The sequence below is a fragment of the Budorcas taxicolor genome, chromosome 18 (assembly GCF_023091745.1).
Source record: "Budorcas taxicolor isolate Tak-1 chromosome 18, Takin1.1, whole genome shotgun sequence".
NCBI classification, from domain to species: domain Eukaryota; kingdom Metazoa; phylum Chordata; class Mammalia; order Artiodactyla; family Bovidae; genus Budorcas; species Budorcas taxicolor.
Window position 1 is genome coordinate 65,733,071 of NC_068927.1, and position 16,823 is coordinate 65,749,893.

The window sequence follows — 16,823 nt, forward strand, 5'->3', positions numbered from 1 at the left end:
AACCAATATGGTGGCCTCTCTAATGGTTCTTCCTGTTGGAGTCTCCACAGGAAACTGAATCTACCCAGATTATCCAAAGTGGTTCTTTCCATGCCCTTTATCCAATCACTGGGATGATGAGGTTATGGCCAGAAACCCCTGCAGTTTCACCCAACTCTCTATAAATACAGACATTTCGGCTCCAGACACACTTTGAGAGCCAGTCCCTGACCTGAGGAGGCTGAAGGCAAGAAACCTCGAAGGGGTAAGTGATGAGTGGGCACGTCCAAGGAGAAGGCTTAGAAATGAGGACACACGGGTGGGTTTCAGAAAGGTCTGGCATTCTGCTCATCTTGCATTAGCTGGGAGACTTGTGACAGGAGATCTTCCTCTAACCCCACATGAACAAGGGTTAATCGAGCTCTTCTGTGAGGGGAGGAGAATGTTTCCACACGTGGTGCTGTGAGGTGGCTCGTTTTCTTCAAGGGTGTCTGAGCAGTGACCCTATCGCCATTTAGAAACTACATATATAGTTATTACTACTTTAAAATTTTTTTAATTCCTTCATTTTGGCTGGGCTGGGTCTTCTTTGCTGTGAGGGCTTTCTCTGGTCGTACCTGGTGGGGACTACTCTCTAGCTGAGGGCTATGGGCTTCTCATTGCAGCAACTTCTCCCATGGCAGAGCCGGGAGTCTAGAGCTTGGGTTCAGTAGTTGCCCCTCTCAGGCTCAAGAGTTGTGGAGCACGGGCTCATAGGCAGGTGGTATCTTCCCATATCAGGGATCAAACCCATGTCCCTCTGCATTGGTAGGCAGATTCTTAGCCACTGGACCACCAAGGAAGCCTTATGGTCACTTCTGACCAGACAGTTTTATGAAATATTGAATGAGTCGGGCAATGGTGTCCAATACTCGGATGTAGGGGAGACGCAAGGGTGGAACAAAATGAAACCCATTTGTTTCTTTTTTTTTTTTTTTTCCTCCCTAGACTGCTACACAGTGACTTTAATGCTGAGGAAAAGCAGAGGAAATCCATTTCCATAGGCGTCAACTGGGCACCCACTTCTAGAAGCATTTGCTCAGAGTCCTACTGGAAATGTCCTCCATCCATATGGCTGAGGACCAGACAATTTTTCAGGGTTGTGGACACATCACAGACAGCCCTGGGGCAGAGTCACCAGCGTCCGTGCCACCCCAAGACACACTCATGGAAAACTCAGAGTGTGACCAGGAAACCTGGCACGTCCGGTTCAGAACCTTTAGCAGCTCGGAGGAATCTGACCCCATTGAGGACCTGAGGAGACTCCGTGAACTCTGCCATCTGTGGCTGAGGCCGGATCTTCACACCAAGGAGCAGATGATGGACAGGCTGGTGCTGGAGCAGTTCATGGTCTGCATGCCCCTGGAGTGCCAGGTCCTGCTCAAAGAGAGTGGGGTGCAGAGTTGCAAGGACCTGGAGGACGTGCTGAGAAACAAGCAGAGACCCAAGAAATGGGTGAGTAGGACCTCAGTGATGGGTGTGGGGCGAGCAGACAGCTGCAAGCTGCAGGGATCACAAGATAGGACCTGAGGGCTTGGCTCTGTGTCAGTGACTCCCAAGCAGGTGAGAGAAGTCCACACGTGGGCAATTTGGGACATATTTTTGGCTGTCTCAATTCGAAGGACGTAGATCGTTTACACCAAATGTGAGCGTCTATTGTCAATGCCATTGGATGCCCGAAAGCTACATTCCAGGTCTTATAGAGACTGATCTTGATTGATTTCTCCCCTCACAGACCACAGTCTGCATACAAGGGCAGAATTATCTTGTGCGCGATCCCGATACTGGGGTGGTTGAAGCCAAGGCCGGCGACATGGATGATGAGAGTGACCCGTGTGGGGAGCCCCAACCCCCCGTGAGGGTCATACCTCCAGAGGATGGCCAGGAGGGAAGCCAAGAGCTGCAGAATCTGCCAGGAGCCGCGGACCCGTCTAGGGAGCCGGCGAGAGATTGGAAGCAGGTAAAAGAGAGTCAGGTGGGTGTGGCTGCTGGAGTACTCGGGAGATTTGGCAAAGGATAGGAATGGACCCATTGCTTCCAGGAATTCCCGTGCATGCATTCAGTTCCTAGGCATTTTTTCTAGTCAGTGTGAGAATGAAGATAATCCATCTTTGTCCCTCTGCCATGAAAGCTTCTAGTCTTAGGCGTGGGGAGAAGGTCCTGTCTTCCTGACATGATGCTAGGTTCAGTTTGCTACAGGTGAATGCACTGACAGCTGATTTGCCCACGGCCCCTTCCCCCAGGGGCACGTTATATTTCAGAATATGATCATTCCTTGCAACTGAAGGAGTGACTCCAAACTGGACTCATTTTGCCCCCCAGTAGACACTGGGCTTCCCTGGTGGCTCAGATGGTGAAGAATCTGCCAACAATGCAGGAGACGTGGGTTTGATCCCGGGGTCAGGAAGATCCCCTGGAGAAGGGAATGGCCACCCACTCTAGTGTTCTTGCCTGGAGAATCCCATGAACAGAGGAATCTGGCGGCTATAGTCCATGGGGTTGCAAAGAGTCAGACACAGCTGAGCGACTAACACTTTCAGTTTAAGACATTGAAGAATGAATGGAAGACAGTTGATCTGTTCAAATAAGGTTGGGTATGGGCAGGGATGCTATTGACTTGCATGGAGTAGAGACCAAGAGTACTAGTCATCTTCTTCCTATGTATCGGGTAACCACCATCACAAAGATGAATCCAGGCAAAGTCTCCAACAATGATGGAGTCAAGAGAGCTGCTGGACCTAGACTTCTTTCCCTCCAGAGTCAGGGGCAGGCAGAAGTGGGCATGATTTGGAGAGACCTATGCATAGAGAAGTCAGAGTGCCAACTGTGATGTCCTGATTTGATTGCAAGATGCAGTCTGTATAGATCCAGGACAGTCTCGAGTATCAGGAGATGATTATCAATCAGGGTGATGGGGTGGACCAGAAGAAGTCAGGGCATATCCCCTAAAATGACATTAAGAAAGGTGGAGTCCTAGATCAAGATACGAGGCAGATGGGAAAACAGGAACCAGTCTTCCACGGACTAAGGTAGCTGGGTTACTGACTCTGCTTGTTTGTCCCTTGTCAGGACCAGAGAGCTCTCTCGCCAGAGACTGTTCCTGAAACAGGTGAGCTGGAGGGTCAGATGCCCAGGGAGAACTTGGAGAAGGACCTGCTGGAAGACAGGGGAGAGACAAAAACCCTTCTCTCTCAAGAACCTGAACTTCTGAAGGGTCCTGGTGAGTATTCAAAACCATGGAATTCAGCAGTTTAGCGGCTCCTGCCCATGGTGGCAAGGGACCGGGCAGCCTGCATCGCCATCCGTGGATGGGTGGGGTGGAGACCATTGTCCAGTGCCAAGCTTCTCCATCATCAGCGTCCCAGAGTCGCACAGTCTGAGCTCTTAGCTGGGTTGCGTGATGGGAACTTCTCAGCCAACATCAGGGTCCCAGTGAGGCGGGCAGCACAGGAGATGCTCCTTGTTGAATGCGGCGCTGAATCTCGTTCAGCGGATTCTGGGAGCGTAGGGAGACAGGAAAATCCTGAAGAAGGAACTGATATTTAAAATGTAGCTCCTGGTGGGGAACATGAGTATAGCTGTGGCAGATTTCATGTTGATGTATGGTGAAACCAATACAATATTGTAAAGTCATTAACCTCCAATTAAAAAAAAATAGATTTATATTTTAAAAAAGTAATAATGATAAAATGTAGCTCCTGAACCCTTTCCTCCTGTGTTCCAGAGGGAGACGTTTCCACTACGAGTGGATCCAGACGAGGTCCTCTGAAGAATCGCGGACACGTCCTAAGGAAACGGGACAGCAGCCCCACTTGCCAAGACGAGCGTCCGGAAGCAGCCACGTGTTTGGACCAAGGAGAGCTCTCAGGACAGCTTGGGCTCCATTCCGTTGGTTCATCTGGCACCGTGGGACCCACCAGTGTTCCTGAGGGAGCAGAAACCCCGGGTCGGGCACCCTGTGAATGCAGGGTGTGCAAAAAGAGCTTTCCTTATCAATCTCAGCTTACCCTGCACCAGAGGACACACACAGGAGAGAGGCCCTTTCAGTGCGACATCTGTGCCAAAGGGTTCATACAGCTTTCGGACCTGCGGGTTCACGAGCGGATCCACACTGGCGAGAAGCCCTACAGCTGTGATCTCTGCCTCAAGAAGTTCACCCACGACTCCACGCTGCGAGCTCACAAGAGGACCCACACCCAGGAGAAGCCTTTCCTCTGTGAGCACTGTGACAGAGCCTTCAGCCACCGAGGGAACCTCAACGTTCACCGACGCACCCACTCTGGGGTCAGGCCCTACGTGTGCCCCGAGTGTCACAGTGCCTTCCGTCAGCTGGGGACTTTCAAACGCCACCAGAAAATCCATTCCAAATGATTCACCCAAGACCCCACCATCAGGTCCAAGTGCCTTCTGCTCCTAGAAGGAAATTCGGGATTATTTGTCACTCAGGTGATACAATGAAAGGGTGACGTGAAGAACTCACGATCATACTGGAACCCAATGGGGTTCCATTCACATGAACTAGGCGAATCTTTGAGTGATGACCTACCTTTCCCTTCAGATTTTGTTTTCTACTTTAGTGTAGCCTGTGTTTTTGTGATAAGTTTTGGCTTTGTGGTGTTCTTTCAGTGAATGCAGGTCTCATTAGTTTTCAGTACTTCTTTGTGAAACTGAGGTCACTGCTGATTGTCCCCCCATTAGGGAAGATTTAATTGTAAAATAGGATGCTCCTAGCAGGGTGGCCAGATGAAAAAGAGGATCACCAGTGAAATCTAAATTTCAAATAAACAAAGACACTTCTGTCAAAGAAGTGTCCTCTGTATTTCCCCTTCCAAGATTTTTTTATATGGAGTAGATGATAGCTGCGGTTTGGTACATGCCCATTATTTTGTGGAGATACCTTCCCTCTGTAAGGCTTCCCCAGTGGCTCAGGGGTCAAGAATCTGCCTGCAGCACAGAAGACCCAAGTTCGATCCCTTGATCAGGAAGATGCCCTGGAGAAGGGAATGGCAATCCACTCCAGTATTCTTGCCTGGAGAGTCCCACGGACAGAGGAGCCTGGCGGGCTATGGTCTGCTGGGCTGCAAAGAGTCGGACACGCCTGAAGCGCCTGAGCAGCCATTCGAGCATTTAAAGTGACTGCATTCTCTTGGGATTATGGACAGTTAGGTGATGTAAGATTAATGCCCATTTGAACACTGAGAGTCCAGGGTGTCTCGGCTTGAAAAGATTCTTCAAGGTAGCACTCTTTCATCCCACCTGGCTCTCCTCCAGTAGAAATGAAGACAGGTCATTTGGAGCAGAATGGAGATAATAAAGTTTTTTTTTTTTTTTTCAAGGAACCAGCGTTTTCTTCTATTAATTAGCCTGGGAATTTGTTGGGGGCAGCAAACTCAAGGCTGATATTTTAATAGATATTGGCGTCTGGCTGCTCGCCACTCAAAAGCCAATACAGAGGCCAGGTTGGGGGAAAGGAGATCCAGCATTATTCTGGATGCCAGCAACTGTTGAAAGTGAAAGGGAAGTCGCTCAGTCATGTCCAACTTTTTGCGACTCCATGGACTGTAGCCTACCAGGCTCCTCCGTCCATGGCATTTTCCAGGCAAGAGTACTGGAGTGGGGTGCCATGTCCTTCTCCAACAACTGTGGAGGGCAGGGCAGACGTCTGTCCAATGGCTGACTGCCCCCACCTCCCACCCCGGACACTTAGTGAGCAACAGCTTTTACAGATGGAGGGAAGGGGCTACAGGCAGAAACAGCACAGTCAGCTCTGACAATCATCTTGAAACTGGTCATCACTGGTCTGATCAGTGTCAGCTTGATTGTTGTAAATACAGTTAACCTTCAGTTCCGGGTCCGTTTGTTTTCATTTCTCGGGTCAGTTCTCAGAATTGTGGCAGCTTCTCTCATGGTTTCCCAGGAGGCTCAGTGGTGAAGAATCCGCCTGCCAATGCAGGAGACGTGGGTTTGCTCCCTGGGTCGGGAGATCCCCTGGAGAAGGGAATGGCAAGCCACTGCAGTATTCTTGCCTGGAGAAGCCCATGGACAGAGGAACCTGGTGGCCTACATGGGATGACAAAGAGCCACTTCACTTTCTTTCACTTTGCAACTCCGTGGACTGCAGCATGCCAGGCTTCCCTGTCCTTCACTATCTCCTGGGAGTTTGCTCAAACTCGTGTCCATTGAGTCGGTGATGCCACCCAACCATCTCATCCTCTGTTGCCTTCTTCTGTTTAAAAGGATGTTAACTTACAGGCCCAAGTAGGAGGCAACTAATTCAAAGAAGCAATATAGAATATAAAGACTGGGTCTCTTCAGAAACACGGGTATTAGAACCATTATCGAAGAATAAACACAAGAAATTAATATGATGAAATATGAATAAGACTTCAAAACACAGATGCAGTTAAGTATTAGTTAAGAAAAATGAATAATAGGGCTTCCCCGGGGGCTCGGTGGTAAAGGTTGTGCCTGCCAATGAAAGGACACGAGTTCCATCCCTGACCCGAGAAGATCCCAGTCCTCAGAGCAGCTAAGGCCACGCGACACAACCACTCAGACTGGGAGCCGCCACTACTGAAGCCCAGAGCCCGGAAAGCCTGGGCTACACACAAGAGGGGCCACTGCAGTGAGAAGCCTGTGCCCAGACTGGAGAGGAGCCTGCCTTGCATTTCATGCAAGGATGGGCTCAATAAAGGACAGAAATGGTATGGACCCAACAGAAGCAGAAGATATTAAGAAGAGGGGGCAAGAACACACAGAACTATAGAAAAAACATCTTCATGACCCAGATAATCCCGAAGGTGTGATCACTCACCTAGAGCCACACATCCTGGAATGTCACGTCAAGTGGGCCTTAGGGAGAATCACTATGAACAAAGCTAGTGGAGGGGATGGTATTCGAATTGAGCTATTTCAAATCCTCAGAGATGATGCTGTGAAAGTGTTGCACTCAATATGTCAGCAAATTTGGAAAACTCAGCAGTGGCCACAGGACTGGAAAAGGTCACTTTTCATTCCAATCCCAAAGAAAGGCAGTGCCAACGAATATTCAAACCACTGCACAATTGTACTCATCTCACACGCTAGCAAAGTAACGCTCAAAATTCTCCAAGCCAGTCTTCAACAGTACATGAACCATGAACTTCCAGATGTTCAAGCTGGATTTAGAAAAGGCAGAGGAACCAGAGATCAAATTGCCAACATCAATTAGATCATTGGAAAAGCAAGAGAGTTCCAGAGAAACATCTGCTTTATTGATTATGCCAAAGCCTTTGACTGCGTGGATCGCAATAACTATGGAAAATCCTTAGACAGAAATATCAGACTTCTTGAACTGCCTCCTGAGAAGTCTGTATGCAGGTCAGGAAGCAACAGTTAGAAGTGGACTTGCAACAACAGACTGAATCCAAATTGGGAAAGGAGTACGTAAAGGCTGTATACTGTCACCCTGCTTATTTAACTTAAATGCAGAGTACATCATGAGACAAGCTGGGCTGGATGAAACACAAGCTGGAATCAAGATTTCCAGGAGTAATATCAATAACCTCAGATACGCAGATGACACCACCCTTATGGCAGAAAGCCAAGAAGAACCAGAGTCTCCTGATGAAAGTGAAAGTGGAGAGTGAAAAACTTGGCTTAAAACTCAACATTCAGAAAACTAAGATCATGGCATCCGGTCCTATCCATCACTTCATGGCAAATAGATGGGGAAACAGTGGAAACAGTGAGAGAATTTATTCTGGGGGCAGGGGGCGGCTCCAAAATCACTGCAGATGGTGACTGCAGCCATGAAATTAAAAGACTCTTGTTCCTGGGAAGAAAAGTTATGACCAACCTAGACAGCATATTATAAAACACAGACATTACTTTGCCAACCAACGTCCATCTAGTCAATGCTATGGTTTTTCCAGTAGTCATGTATGGATGTGAGAGTTGGACTTAAAAAAAGTTGAGCTGCAGAAAACTGATGCTTTTGAACTGTGGTGTTGGAGAACGCTCTTGAGTGTCCTTTGAACTGCAAGTAGATCCAACCAGTCCATCCTAAAGGAAATCAGTCCTGAATATTCATTGGAAGGACTGACGCTGAAGCTGAAACTCCAATACTTTGGCCACCTGATACAAAAAACTGACTCATTTGAAAAGACCCTGATGCTGGGAAAGATTGAAGGCAGGAGGGGAAGGGGACAACAGAGGATGAGATGGTTGGATGGCATCACTGACTCAATGGACAAAAGTTTGAGTAAACTCCAGGAGTGGTAATGGACAGGGAGGCCTCATGTGCTGCGGTTCACGGGGTCTCAAAGTGTCGGACACCACTGAGCGACTGAACGGAACTGAACCCATAGATGCAAGAAGTCGATGAATGGAATGCCAAGGGTAAGGGGGAAGGTGGGCAGAGAATGGGGAGGGACTGTTCATGATTCACATTTTGTTCTTGGGGTTATGAAAAAAGTTAGAAGTAGACAAAATTGACAGTTGCACAAAATTGTGAACGAACGTGGTGGAACAAGATTGTACACTTTATAAAAGAGGCAAAATTGCACATTGCGTGTTTCATGACCATAACAAGTATCTGATGAGGAACTTTATTTTCTTCGGATCCTTTTGTGCATCCCTTCCTTCGAGCTAACAAATACCCTGGTGACAGCAAGGAAATGTTTTGGGTGGACAATCTTTGCTGAATATTTCCAACGTCACTATATTACATGGAATTCAGTGTTTAAATAGTCTTCCTCGTATTTTTTTTCCCCAGAAGAATCATGACTGAGAGCCTTGCCTGGTGGCTTGTCTTGACCAAATAATATAAAACCTGGCATTGCTGTTAATATCCATTTCAGGAGTCTCACACATTGTAAATTTCTTGAAAGTACAGCAAAGAACAACATAGTCCCAGACTACAGAAGTCAAAATCTAGGGAGCCATTCAGACATTTGAACCTTTTCTTCCTGGAAAGGTGGATGTCAGAAGAATGATGGATGGACTAATGTCCATTCAATATGAGATATTGTACCCGTGAGGGAATGGTATGGGGTTTGGGATGAGGAATGTAGAGGAGATGGAAGGGTGGAATAAAATGAAACTAATGCTGTTCATTTATCTTTTGTCCCCATTCTTCAGAAAAGTGAATACGTTGCTAACGAAAGGTAGAGGAAATCCCTTTACATACGGGTGAATTTGTCATGGGCGTCTAGAAGCACGTGCTCAACATTTTGGTAGTAAATTCCTCAGTCACTATGGTTAAAGAATGTACATTTTTTGTCGGGTCCTGGAATAGTCCCAGACAGCCCCTAATCAGAACCACCAGTGTCTGTGCCACACCAAATTGTACTTACCAAAAAGCCAGACTGCAACCCCAAAAGTGGCACATTCCCTACAGAACATACAGGATTCTGACCTTGTCCGAGATCTCTACATGCGGAATTTATACAGGGCTGTTTAGTCGCTCACTTGTGTCCAACTCTGCCATTCCATGGATTGTAGCCCACCAGGGTCTTCTGGCCATTGAATTTTCCGGGGAAGAAAACTGGGGTGGCTTGGCCATTTCCTTCTGCGAGAGATTGTCCCAACCCAGGGAGTGAACCCACGCCTCCTGCCTTGGCAGGTAGATTCTTTACCACTGAGCCACCAGGGACGCGTAGGCGACCCAAACTGGTTAGAACTGTCAGATACCTATGCTGTGACTCCTTCCAGCTCTCCAGGCAAATGAGGAAAGTATTTGCTGGACCAGGAAAATCAACCTTACTGCCAAGACGTGCATGGGCTTCCCCGGTGGTACAGAATCTGCCTGCCATGCGGGAGACCTGGGTTCGCTCCTTGGGTTGGGAAGATCCCTTGGAGAAGGGAACGGTACCCACTCCAGTCTTCTGGCCTGGAGAATTCCATGGAATGTATCTCCACGGCGTCACAAAGGGTGGGACTTGACTGAAAGACTCCCACTTTACCTCCTTCCCAGCTGAGCCTCAAGGCAAGCCCAAGAACACTGGAGTGGGTAGCCTGTCCCTTCTCCAGCGGATCTTCCTGACCCAGGAATGACACCAGTGTCTCCTGCACTGCAGGCGGACTCTTTACCAACTGAGCTATGAGAGAAGTCTCCCACAAAACCACCATGGAGGCCTCTTTGATAAATTGTGTTTTTTCCTGGTTCAGTGTTCGTGTGAAACTGGATCCATGGATAAATTGGATTATCTAGAATGAGGTCATATGAATGGGTTGACACACCCTTACACAATCACTGTGCTGATGGGGTAATAAGCAGGGACCCTTGCCATTTCCCCCGGCTCTCTATAAATAGAGACGTTTCAGCCCCCAACACACTCTGATAGCCAGTCACCGACTTGAGGAAGCTGCCGGCACGAGGGCTCAAAGGAGGTAAGTGATGAGTGAGAACGTCTAAGGAGAAGGTTTGGGAATCAGTACAGAAGGAGGTGGGGGGTTTCGGAAGGCTGGGTTTTCTACTCACCTTGCATCAGCTCAAAGACCTTGTGAAAGCAGTGGGTCTCCCTTAAACTCCGTATTAACCATGGCTGAGCCGGAGCTCTCTGTGAGGGGGGAGAGTGTTGCCACCCTCCATGGTGTGGTGTGGTGCAATTATTCCACAAGGCTTTCTGAACCTCGGCCCCCTGGCCTAAGCAGAGATGTTCGTCTGCATTCATTTGTGTTAACCTGCACAGAGAGAACCTCCCGGATCTACAGTAGAGAACGATACTGTCCCAATTTCCATTTGAGAAAACGGGCCCCCCACTTTTGTCCATTTAGAAATCCGAATCCAGAGATGGGCAGCATGGACGCCTATGAGCAGGTCCAAAAGGGACCCCTGAAGCTGAAAGGAGTCCCAGAGCTTGGCGTGACCAAGCGGAAGAAGAAAAAGGACAGAGACGAGGCAAAACTCCTGCAAACGATGGGAAAAATCCAGAAGAACCAGGAGGAGGAGCTGAGGCGCCACCTTCACAAGCGGACCCCAGCCCAGGTGGCCTTTGAGAAGGTGCAGGAGACGCAACAGATGGAGAGGGTCCTGAAGAAAGCATCCACATCCCACAAGCAGAGAGTGGAGGACTTCAACAGACACCTGGACACGCTCACGGAGCACTATGACATCCCCAAAGTCAGCTGGACCAAGTAGCTGCCCCACCCAGGAGACGGACTATTGTCCAGGGGAAGCAGGAAGCAGGGCTGGGGTCACCTCTGGAGCCTTTGGAAACATTCTTTTACACACATCCTCTCGAGCCTTCTGCTGAGCCCATGCTTATTAAAGTAATGGGCCCTTACTCTGGAACTGCATTAAAGAGAGACGGTTCTTTAACTCTAAATTAAAAAAAAAAAGCCACATCCATGTCCAATGGTTCATGCAGCCTCCGCCCCTGTGTGTGTTCACCAGGAGACCCACGAGGACGAGAAGCCCTAGGCTGTGATCTCTGCCCCAAGAAGTTCATCCACGACTCTACACTGCTTGCACACCAGAGGACCCACACCCAAGAGAAGCCTTTCTGCTCTGAGCACTGTGACAAAGCTTTCAACCACAGTGGGACCCTCAGTGTTCACACTCGGACTCGAGCCCTACTGTGCCCGAGTGTCACCGGCCTTCCGCTCCCTGGTTTCTGTCATCCCCACAGGAAACCCATTCCGAATGATTGGCCCAGGTCCCTGCCCTCGGGTCCAAGTCCTTTCTCCTCCAAGAAGGAATTTCACAATGACTTGTCACTTCTGTAACACAAAGGGTGGATGACGTGAACAGTTTTGGAGGATGTTGGCTCCAGAGGGTTCCATTCAGTGAATGAGGGGGATATTTGAGTGATGGCTTATGGTTCCCTTCGGATGTTGTTTTCCACTTTAGTGTAGCCTGTTTCACTAAGTTTTTGCTTTGTTTTGTTATTCTCTTGAAAGCACGTCTCATTAGTTACCCGTACTTCATGAAACTGAGCCTACTGTTGACCGCCTTCCTGTTAGGCGGGACTTCACTGTAAAACTGCACCCTCCTGGCACAGAGGCCAGGCTCTCCAGTGGAATTTCAATTTCAAATAAACACATTTCTGTCAAAGAGTGCTCTGCGTATTTTCTAAGACTTTTCTACATGGAATAGGTGATAGCCCTGGTTTTGCCTACATGGCTGTTATTATGCTGAGATAGATTCACTCACTCCATACTTGTTCGGGTATTTCTTCCCGAGGTGTTTAGAGACAGGAAGGCTTCCGAAGGTGATAGGTGTCACTCTTCTTTCCTATTGGTGGGCAACTTCTAGTCTTCAAAAAGGCTGCTTAGAAGTCGGTTCTTCTCACACCTTGGCTCATCTGCTGATTTTAGAAAACCCTTTTAAGACTTCTCTCTCAGGAACAGAGAGGAGTCAAACCCATCTGGCTCCCACCATCATGTCCCTGACTCTGTCAAACCCTCCTGGCAGTGAGACAAAAAATTCACGAGATCATTAAAACCAATCCGTTCACCGCAAAACCACCCCCAAAGTCCCAAATAAATAAAATCCGAAAAGAAACCGAGGCATTTCCCCAGCGGTCCAGCGGTTGAGACTCGGGGCTTCCGCTGCGGGCGGCGTGGTTTCCTTCCGCGGTCTGGGAACTGAGATCCAACGCGCCTCCCTGCTTGGCCGAGCGCAAAACCAAGCAACAATACACAGAATGGATCACTCAGCCACTGTGGAGGCCTCCTTAGCGCATCGTGGTTTCTCCCGAGCGAGTTTCCAAGGGCAAGCGAATCCCTGGTCATCGAGGAAAGCGGGAGGGTCGATGGTGTTTGCCCCGCCCTTACGCCATCCAGGCGCTGATTGGGCAAGAGGCCGGGAAGTGCGGCCTCGCCTCCCGCTGCAGGGAGACGCTTGTCCGCCTGCCGAGTTCGAGGGCAAGTCCCCAGCTGAGGCGGACCCAGGCGAGAAGGCTTCAAGGAGGTAATTGATGGGGACTGTCTAAAGAGAACGCGAGAAAGTCAGGGCACGTGGAAGTGGGTTTCACTAAGTCCTGGCTTTCTGTTCACCTTGCATTCGCTCAGAGACCGTGTGAAATCCAGCGACCGCCCTCCGGCCACACATACACCGTGGTTCATTCGTGGAACGCTTCGGGGAATGAGGTCGTTTCCGCACTCCACGGGGTCCTGTGGTGTGGTTCATTTTTTCAACAAGGGCTTTTAAGCACTGCCCTGGGGACATTTTTGACTACGCAGTTTCTTGTTGTAGTCTAAGATGGATGTCGGGAGAATAGAATGGATTCTTGTCCCTGGTATGAAATACTGCAGGGGGACTCATGCCCAGTATTGGGCTGAGGGATGGTAGGGTGGATGAAAATAAACTAATTGGCTGCATTCTTTTTTTTTTTCTCTCTCTCTTTTTTGCCCCCCCAGAATACTGAATCTCTTACTGAGGAAAAGCAAGAGGAAGGTCCTGTGTATCGGGGTCAGTTGGGCACCCACTTCTAGAAGCATTTGTCCAGAGTCCTACTGAAAACTCTGCAGTCAGTATGGCTGAGAACCAGACAGGGGCTCGTGGCCGCCTCGCGGACAGCCCCGGCGCAGAGTCGCCAGCGTCTGCGCCACGCCAGGACACCGGAAGGCAAAAGCCCGACTCCGCCCTTGAAGAGTTGCGCGTCCGCTTCAGAAGGTTCAGCAGCTCGGAAGAATCCGACCCGATCAAGGCTCTGAGGAGGCTGCGTGAACTCTGCGGTCTGTGGCTGAGGCCGGATCTTCACACCAAGGAGCAGATGGTGGACAGGCTGGTGCTGGAGCAGTTCGTGCTGTGCATGCCGCCGGAGATCCAGGTCTTAGTCAGAAGTAGTGGTGCCGAGACTTGTAAGGATCTGGAGGAGGTGCTGAGAAATAAGCAGAAACTGAAGAAGTGGGTGAGTAGGACCCTAGGGACCCTGTGAGAGAGGGAACGGTGGGAAGATGGGCTGCGAGCTGGGAGATGAAGCAGAAGGACCAGAGGGCTTGGCTCGAAATCAGTGCTTCCCACAGGGGTGCGCGCTTGCCTGTGGCGTCACGGGAGATGTTTCTGTCGGTCCTCACTTTGAGGGTGTTGCTCTTTCAAATGTCACTTCCAGGAGGTGGGCTCCTAGACTGGGATACGCAATGAATGCCTTTTTGGATCCTGTGAAGGGAGACAGATCCTATTTGATTTTTTTTCTACAGACTGTAGTCCGTGTCCAAGGCGAGGATTATTTGATGCCAGTCTCGGATGTTGAGATGTTAGGATCTGAGGTCAGTGAGGGGCACGATGGGGGAGACGGAGCCAGGGAGCCCCAGTCTACAGTCAGTGTCGTCCCTCCAGACGAGGGCCAGCAGGAGCGCCAAGACGGGCAGCATCTGCCAGGAGCCAAGGACCTGTCGAGGGGGCAGGTGAGTGTGATGTCTTGACCTACAGTCTGGGAGCAGGTTGAAGAGGGTCGGGTGGGCGTGGCTGCGAAAGTAATTGGGAGAACTTGGCAAAGGACAAGAATGGACCCACTGCGTGCCGGAATTCCCATGGTTGCATTCCATGCCCAGCCGTTTTCCAGCCAGTGTGAGAATGAAGACTCACCCATCTTTCCTAGTGCTTCACCATGGAAGCTTGTGGCCATAAGCACGAGGACAGAGGAGTCCTGTTTCCACGGGATGGTGCTGGGTCAGTTCGTCAGGCGTAAATGGGCTCAGAGCTGTTTTACCCATGATGGATTTCGTCAGAGGCACTTACTATTGGGGAATATTGTAAATTGAATTGAATATTGAATTGAATAAAAAATTCCCAGTTGGAGTCATTCCCGCCCCGCCCCAGAAGATTTTGGAGTATGTCTGGAGAGAGTGGATTTTTTGGCAGCGTGAATCGGGGGAGGAGATGCTACGGATTTCTCATGAATAGAGACCAGCTATACTGCTTATCATCTTGTGCCCCAGGCCACCCTCCATGAGGAGGACAAATCCAGGCAACGTATCAACAAGTGGTGAAGTCAGGAGCCCTAGAGCCAGAGTCCTCTGCTTGCAGAGTCAGGGGCAGGGAGGATTTGAGATGAGGTGGAGACATATGTGCAAGACAGTTGGCAGTGCCAGCTGTGAAATCTGGACTTGATTGCCAGAGGTGGTCGGTATAGATCAAGGACAGTCATGGGAATCAGGAGAGGACTGCCAGTCAGGGTGATGGGAAGCAGTCAGGGCATATCCCCCAAACTGATATTCAGAAAGCTGGAGTCTTAGATCAGGGTACTAGGGGGGTGGGGAAAGAGGAGACAGAGCTTGCCATGGGCTAAGGCAGTGGGATTGACTCTGCTTGGTTGCCCCTTGTCAGGGCCAGAAAGCTCTCCCGCCAGAGACCATTCCTGAAACAGGTGAACTGGAGGGTCAGATGCCCTCCAAGGAGAACTTGGAGAAGGACCTGCTGGAAGACACAGGAGTGACAAGAACCCTTCCGCCTCAAGAGCCTGAACTTCTGCAGGATGGTGGTGAGTATTAAACACTTGGAGACCACAGGAGGTAATGACTGCCTCCACTGATGTCCAGGAAGGGGTGCCCAGCACTTCCATCCCTTGGTGTTGGGGCCGGGTAGGAGTTGGTTCTCCTGTGCCAACCTTCTCCGTCATCAATGTTCCAGAGTGTTTCATCAGCGAGACTCAGGTAGTTTGGTCGATGGGAAGTGTGTGGCGAAGATTAGGGATGGTTCCAATGAGGCTGGCACCATGGAAAATGCTCCTTGATAAATATGGTGCTGAATCTCTTCTTTCAGCAGATTCTGGGAGGGCAGAGAGAGAGGGGAGAGTCCCCAGGAAGGAACTGATACTTCAGATGTGGCTCCTGAACGCTTTCCTCCTGTGTTCCAGAGGGAGACGTTTCCACTACGAGTGGATCCAGACGAGGTCCTCTGAAGAATCGCAGACACGTCCTAAGGAAACGGGACAGCAGCTCCACTTGCCAAGATGAGCGTTCAGAAGCAGCCACGTGTTTGGACCAAGGAGAGCTCTCAGGACAGCTTGGGCCCCATTCCGTTGGTTCATCTGGCACCGTGGGACCCACCAGTGTTCCTGAGGGAGCAGAAACCCCGGGTTGGGCACCCTCTGAATGCAGGGTTTGCAAAAAGAGCTTTCCTTATCAATCTCAGCTTACCCTGCACCAGAGGACACACACAGGAGAGAGGCCCTTTCAATGCGACATCTGTGCCAAAGGGTTCATGCAGCCTTCGGACCTGCGGGTTCACGAGCGGATCCACACTGGCGAGAAGCCCTACAGCTGTGATCTCTGCCTCAAGAAGTTCACCCACTACTCCACACTGCGCACTCACAAGAGGACCCACACCCAGGAGAAGCCTTTCCGCTGTGAGCAGTGTGACAGAGCCTTCAGCCGCCTAGGGAACCTCAACGTTCACCGACGCATCCACTCTGGGGTCAAGCCCTACGTGTGCCCCGAGTGTCACCGTGCCTTCCGTCAGCTGGGCGCTTTGAAACGCCACCAGAAAATCCATTCCAAATGACTGGCTCAGGACCCTGCCCTCAGTGCCAGGTCTTTTCTGTTTTAATGAGAAAATTTAGAATGTTTGCCACCTGTGTGATACAAAGTGTGGATGACCAGGGAAGAGCTTAGGAAGATACGGGAACCCAGTGGGGTTCCATTTACGTGAAATAAGATATTTGAATGATGACTTATTTTTCCCTTTGGATTTTGTTTTCTGCTTTGCTATAGACTATAGTTTTCCTTTTCATTTGTTTATTTTCAATTGGAGGATAATTGCCTTACGATGTGAGACTATGGTTTTCTTACACGTGTTTGCTTTGTGTTCTTGTTCTTCCCTTGATGCTGTGTCTCACTGGTCATCAGAACCTCATCATCAGAGTGAGGCTACTGCC

The 16,823-nt window shown here is 49.8% G+C and overlaps 2 protein-coding genes and 1 pseudogene across 2 annotated transcripts; all 3 read left to right on the plus strand.

Moving 5' to 3' along the window:
* The first annotated feature begins 1,089 nt into the window (after nt 1–1,089).
* On the plus strand, nt 1,090–4,389 carry LOC128062833 (zinc finger and SCAN domain-containing protein 5B-like; annotated as a pseudogene).
* A 6,412-nt stretch (nt 4,390–10,801) lies between these two features.
* On the plus strand, nt 10,802–11,140 carry LOC128062865 (protein FAM32A-like). The gene has a single exon (XM_052655299.1). The coding sequence runs from the start codon at nt 10,802–10,804 to the stop codon at nt 11,138–11,140; it is 339 nt and encodes a 112-aa protein (XP_052511259.1).
* A 2,338-nt stretch (nt 11,141–13,478) lies between these two features.
* On the plus strand, nt 13,479–16,450 carry LOC128062843 (zinc finger and SCAN domain-containing protein 5B-like). The gene is made up of 4 exons (XM_052655273.1): nt 13,479–13,856; nt 14,146–14,352; nt 15,275–15,428; nt 15,804–16,450. Exons 1-4 carry the CDS (start codon nt 13,479–13,481, stop codon nt 16,448–16,450), a joined length of 1,386 nt encoding a protein of 461 aa, XP_052511233.1.
* The last annotated feature ends 373 nt before the right edge of the window (nt 16,451–16,823 follow it).

What these genes read in the sequence shown, in the direction of transcription:
- LOC128062843 (XM_052655273.1), top strand. Translation starts at nt 13,479, where the DNA reads ATGGCTGAGAACCAGACAGGGGCTCGTGGCCGCCTCGCGGACAGCCCC. An exon ending in AGCAGAAACTGAAGAAGTGG is followed by an intron (nt 13,857 to 14,145) that starts GTGAGTAGGACC and finishes TTTTTTCTACAG; the next exon opens with ACTGTAGTCCGTGTCCAAGG. An exon ending in TGAACTTCTGCAGGATGGTG is followed by an intron (nt 15,429 to 15,803) that starts GTGAGTATTAAA and finishes CCTGTGTTCCAG; the next exon opens with AGGGAGACGTTTCCACTACG.
- LOC128062865 (XM_052655299.1), top strand. Translation starts at nt 10,802, where the DNA reads ATGGACGCCTATGAGCAGGTCCAAAAGGGACCCCTGAAGCTGAAAGGA.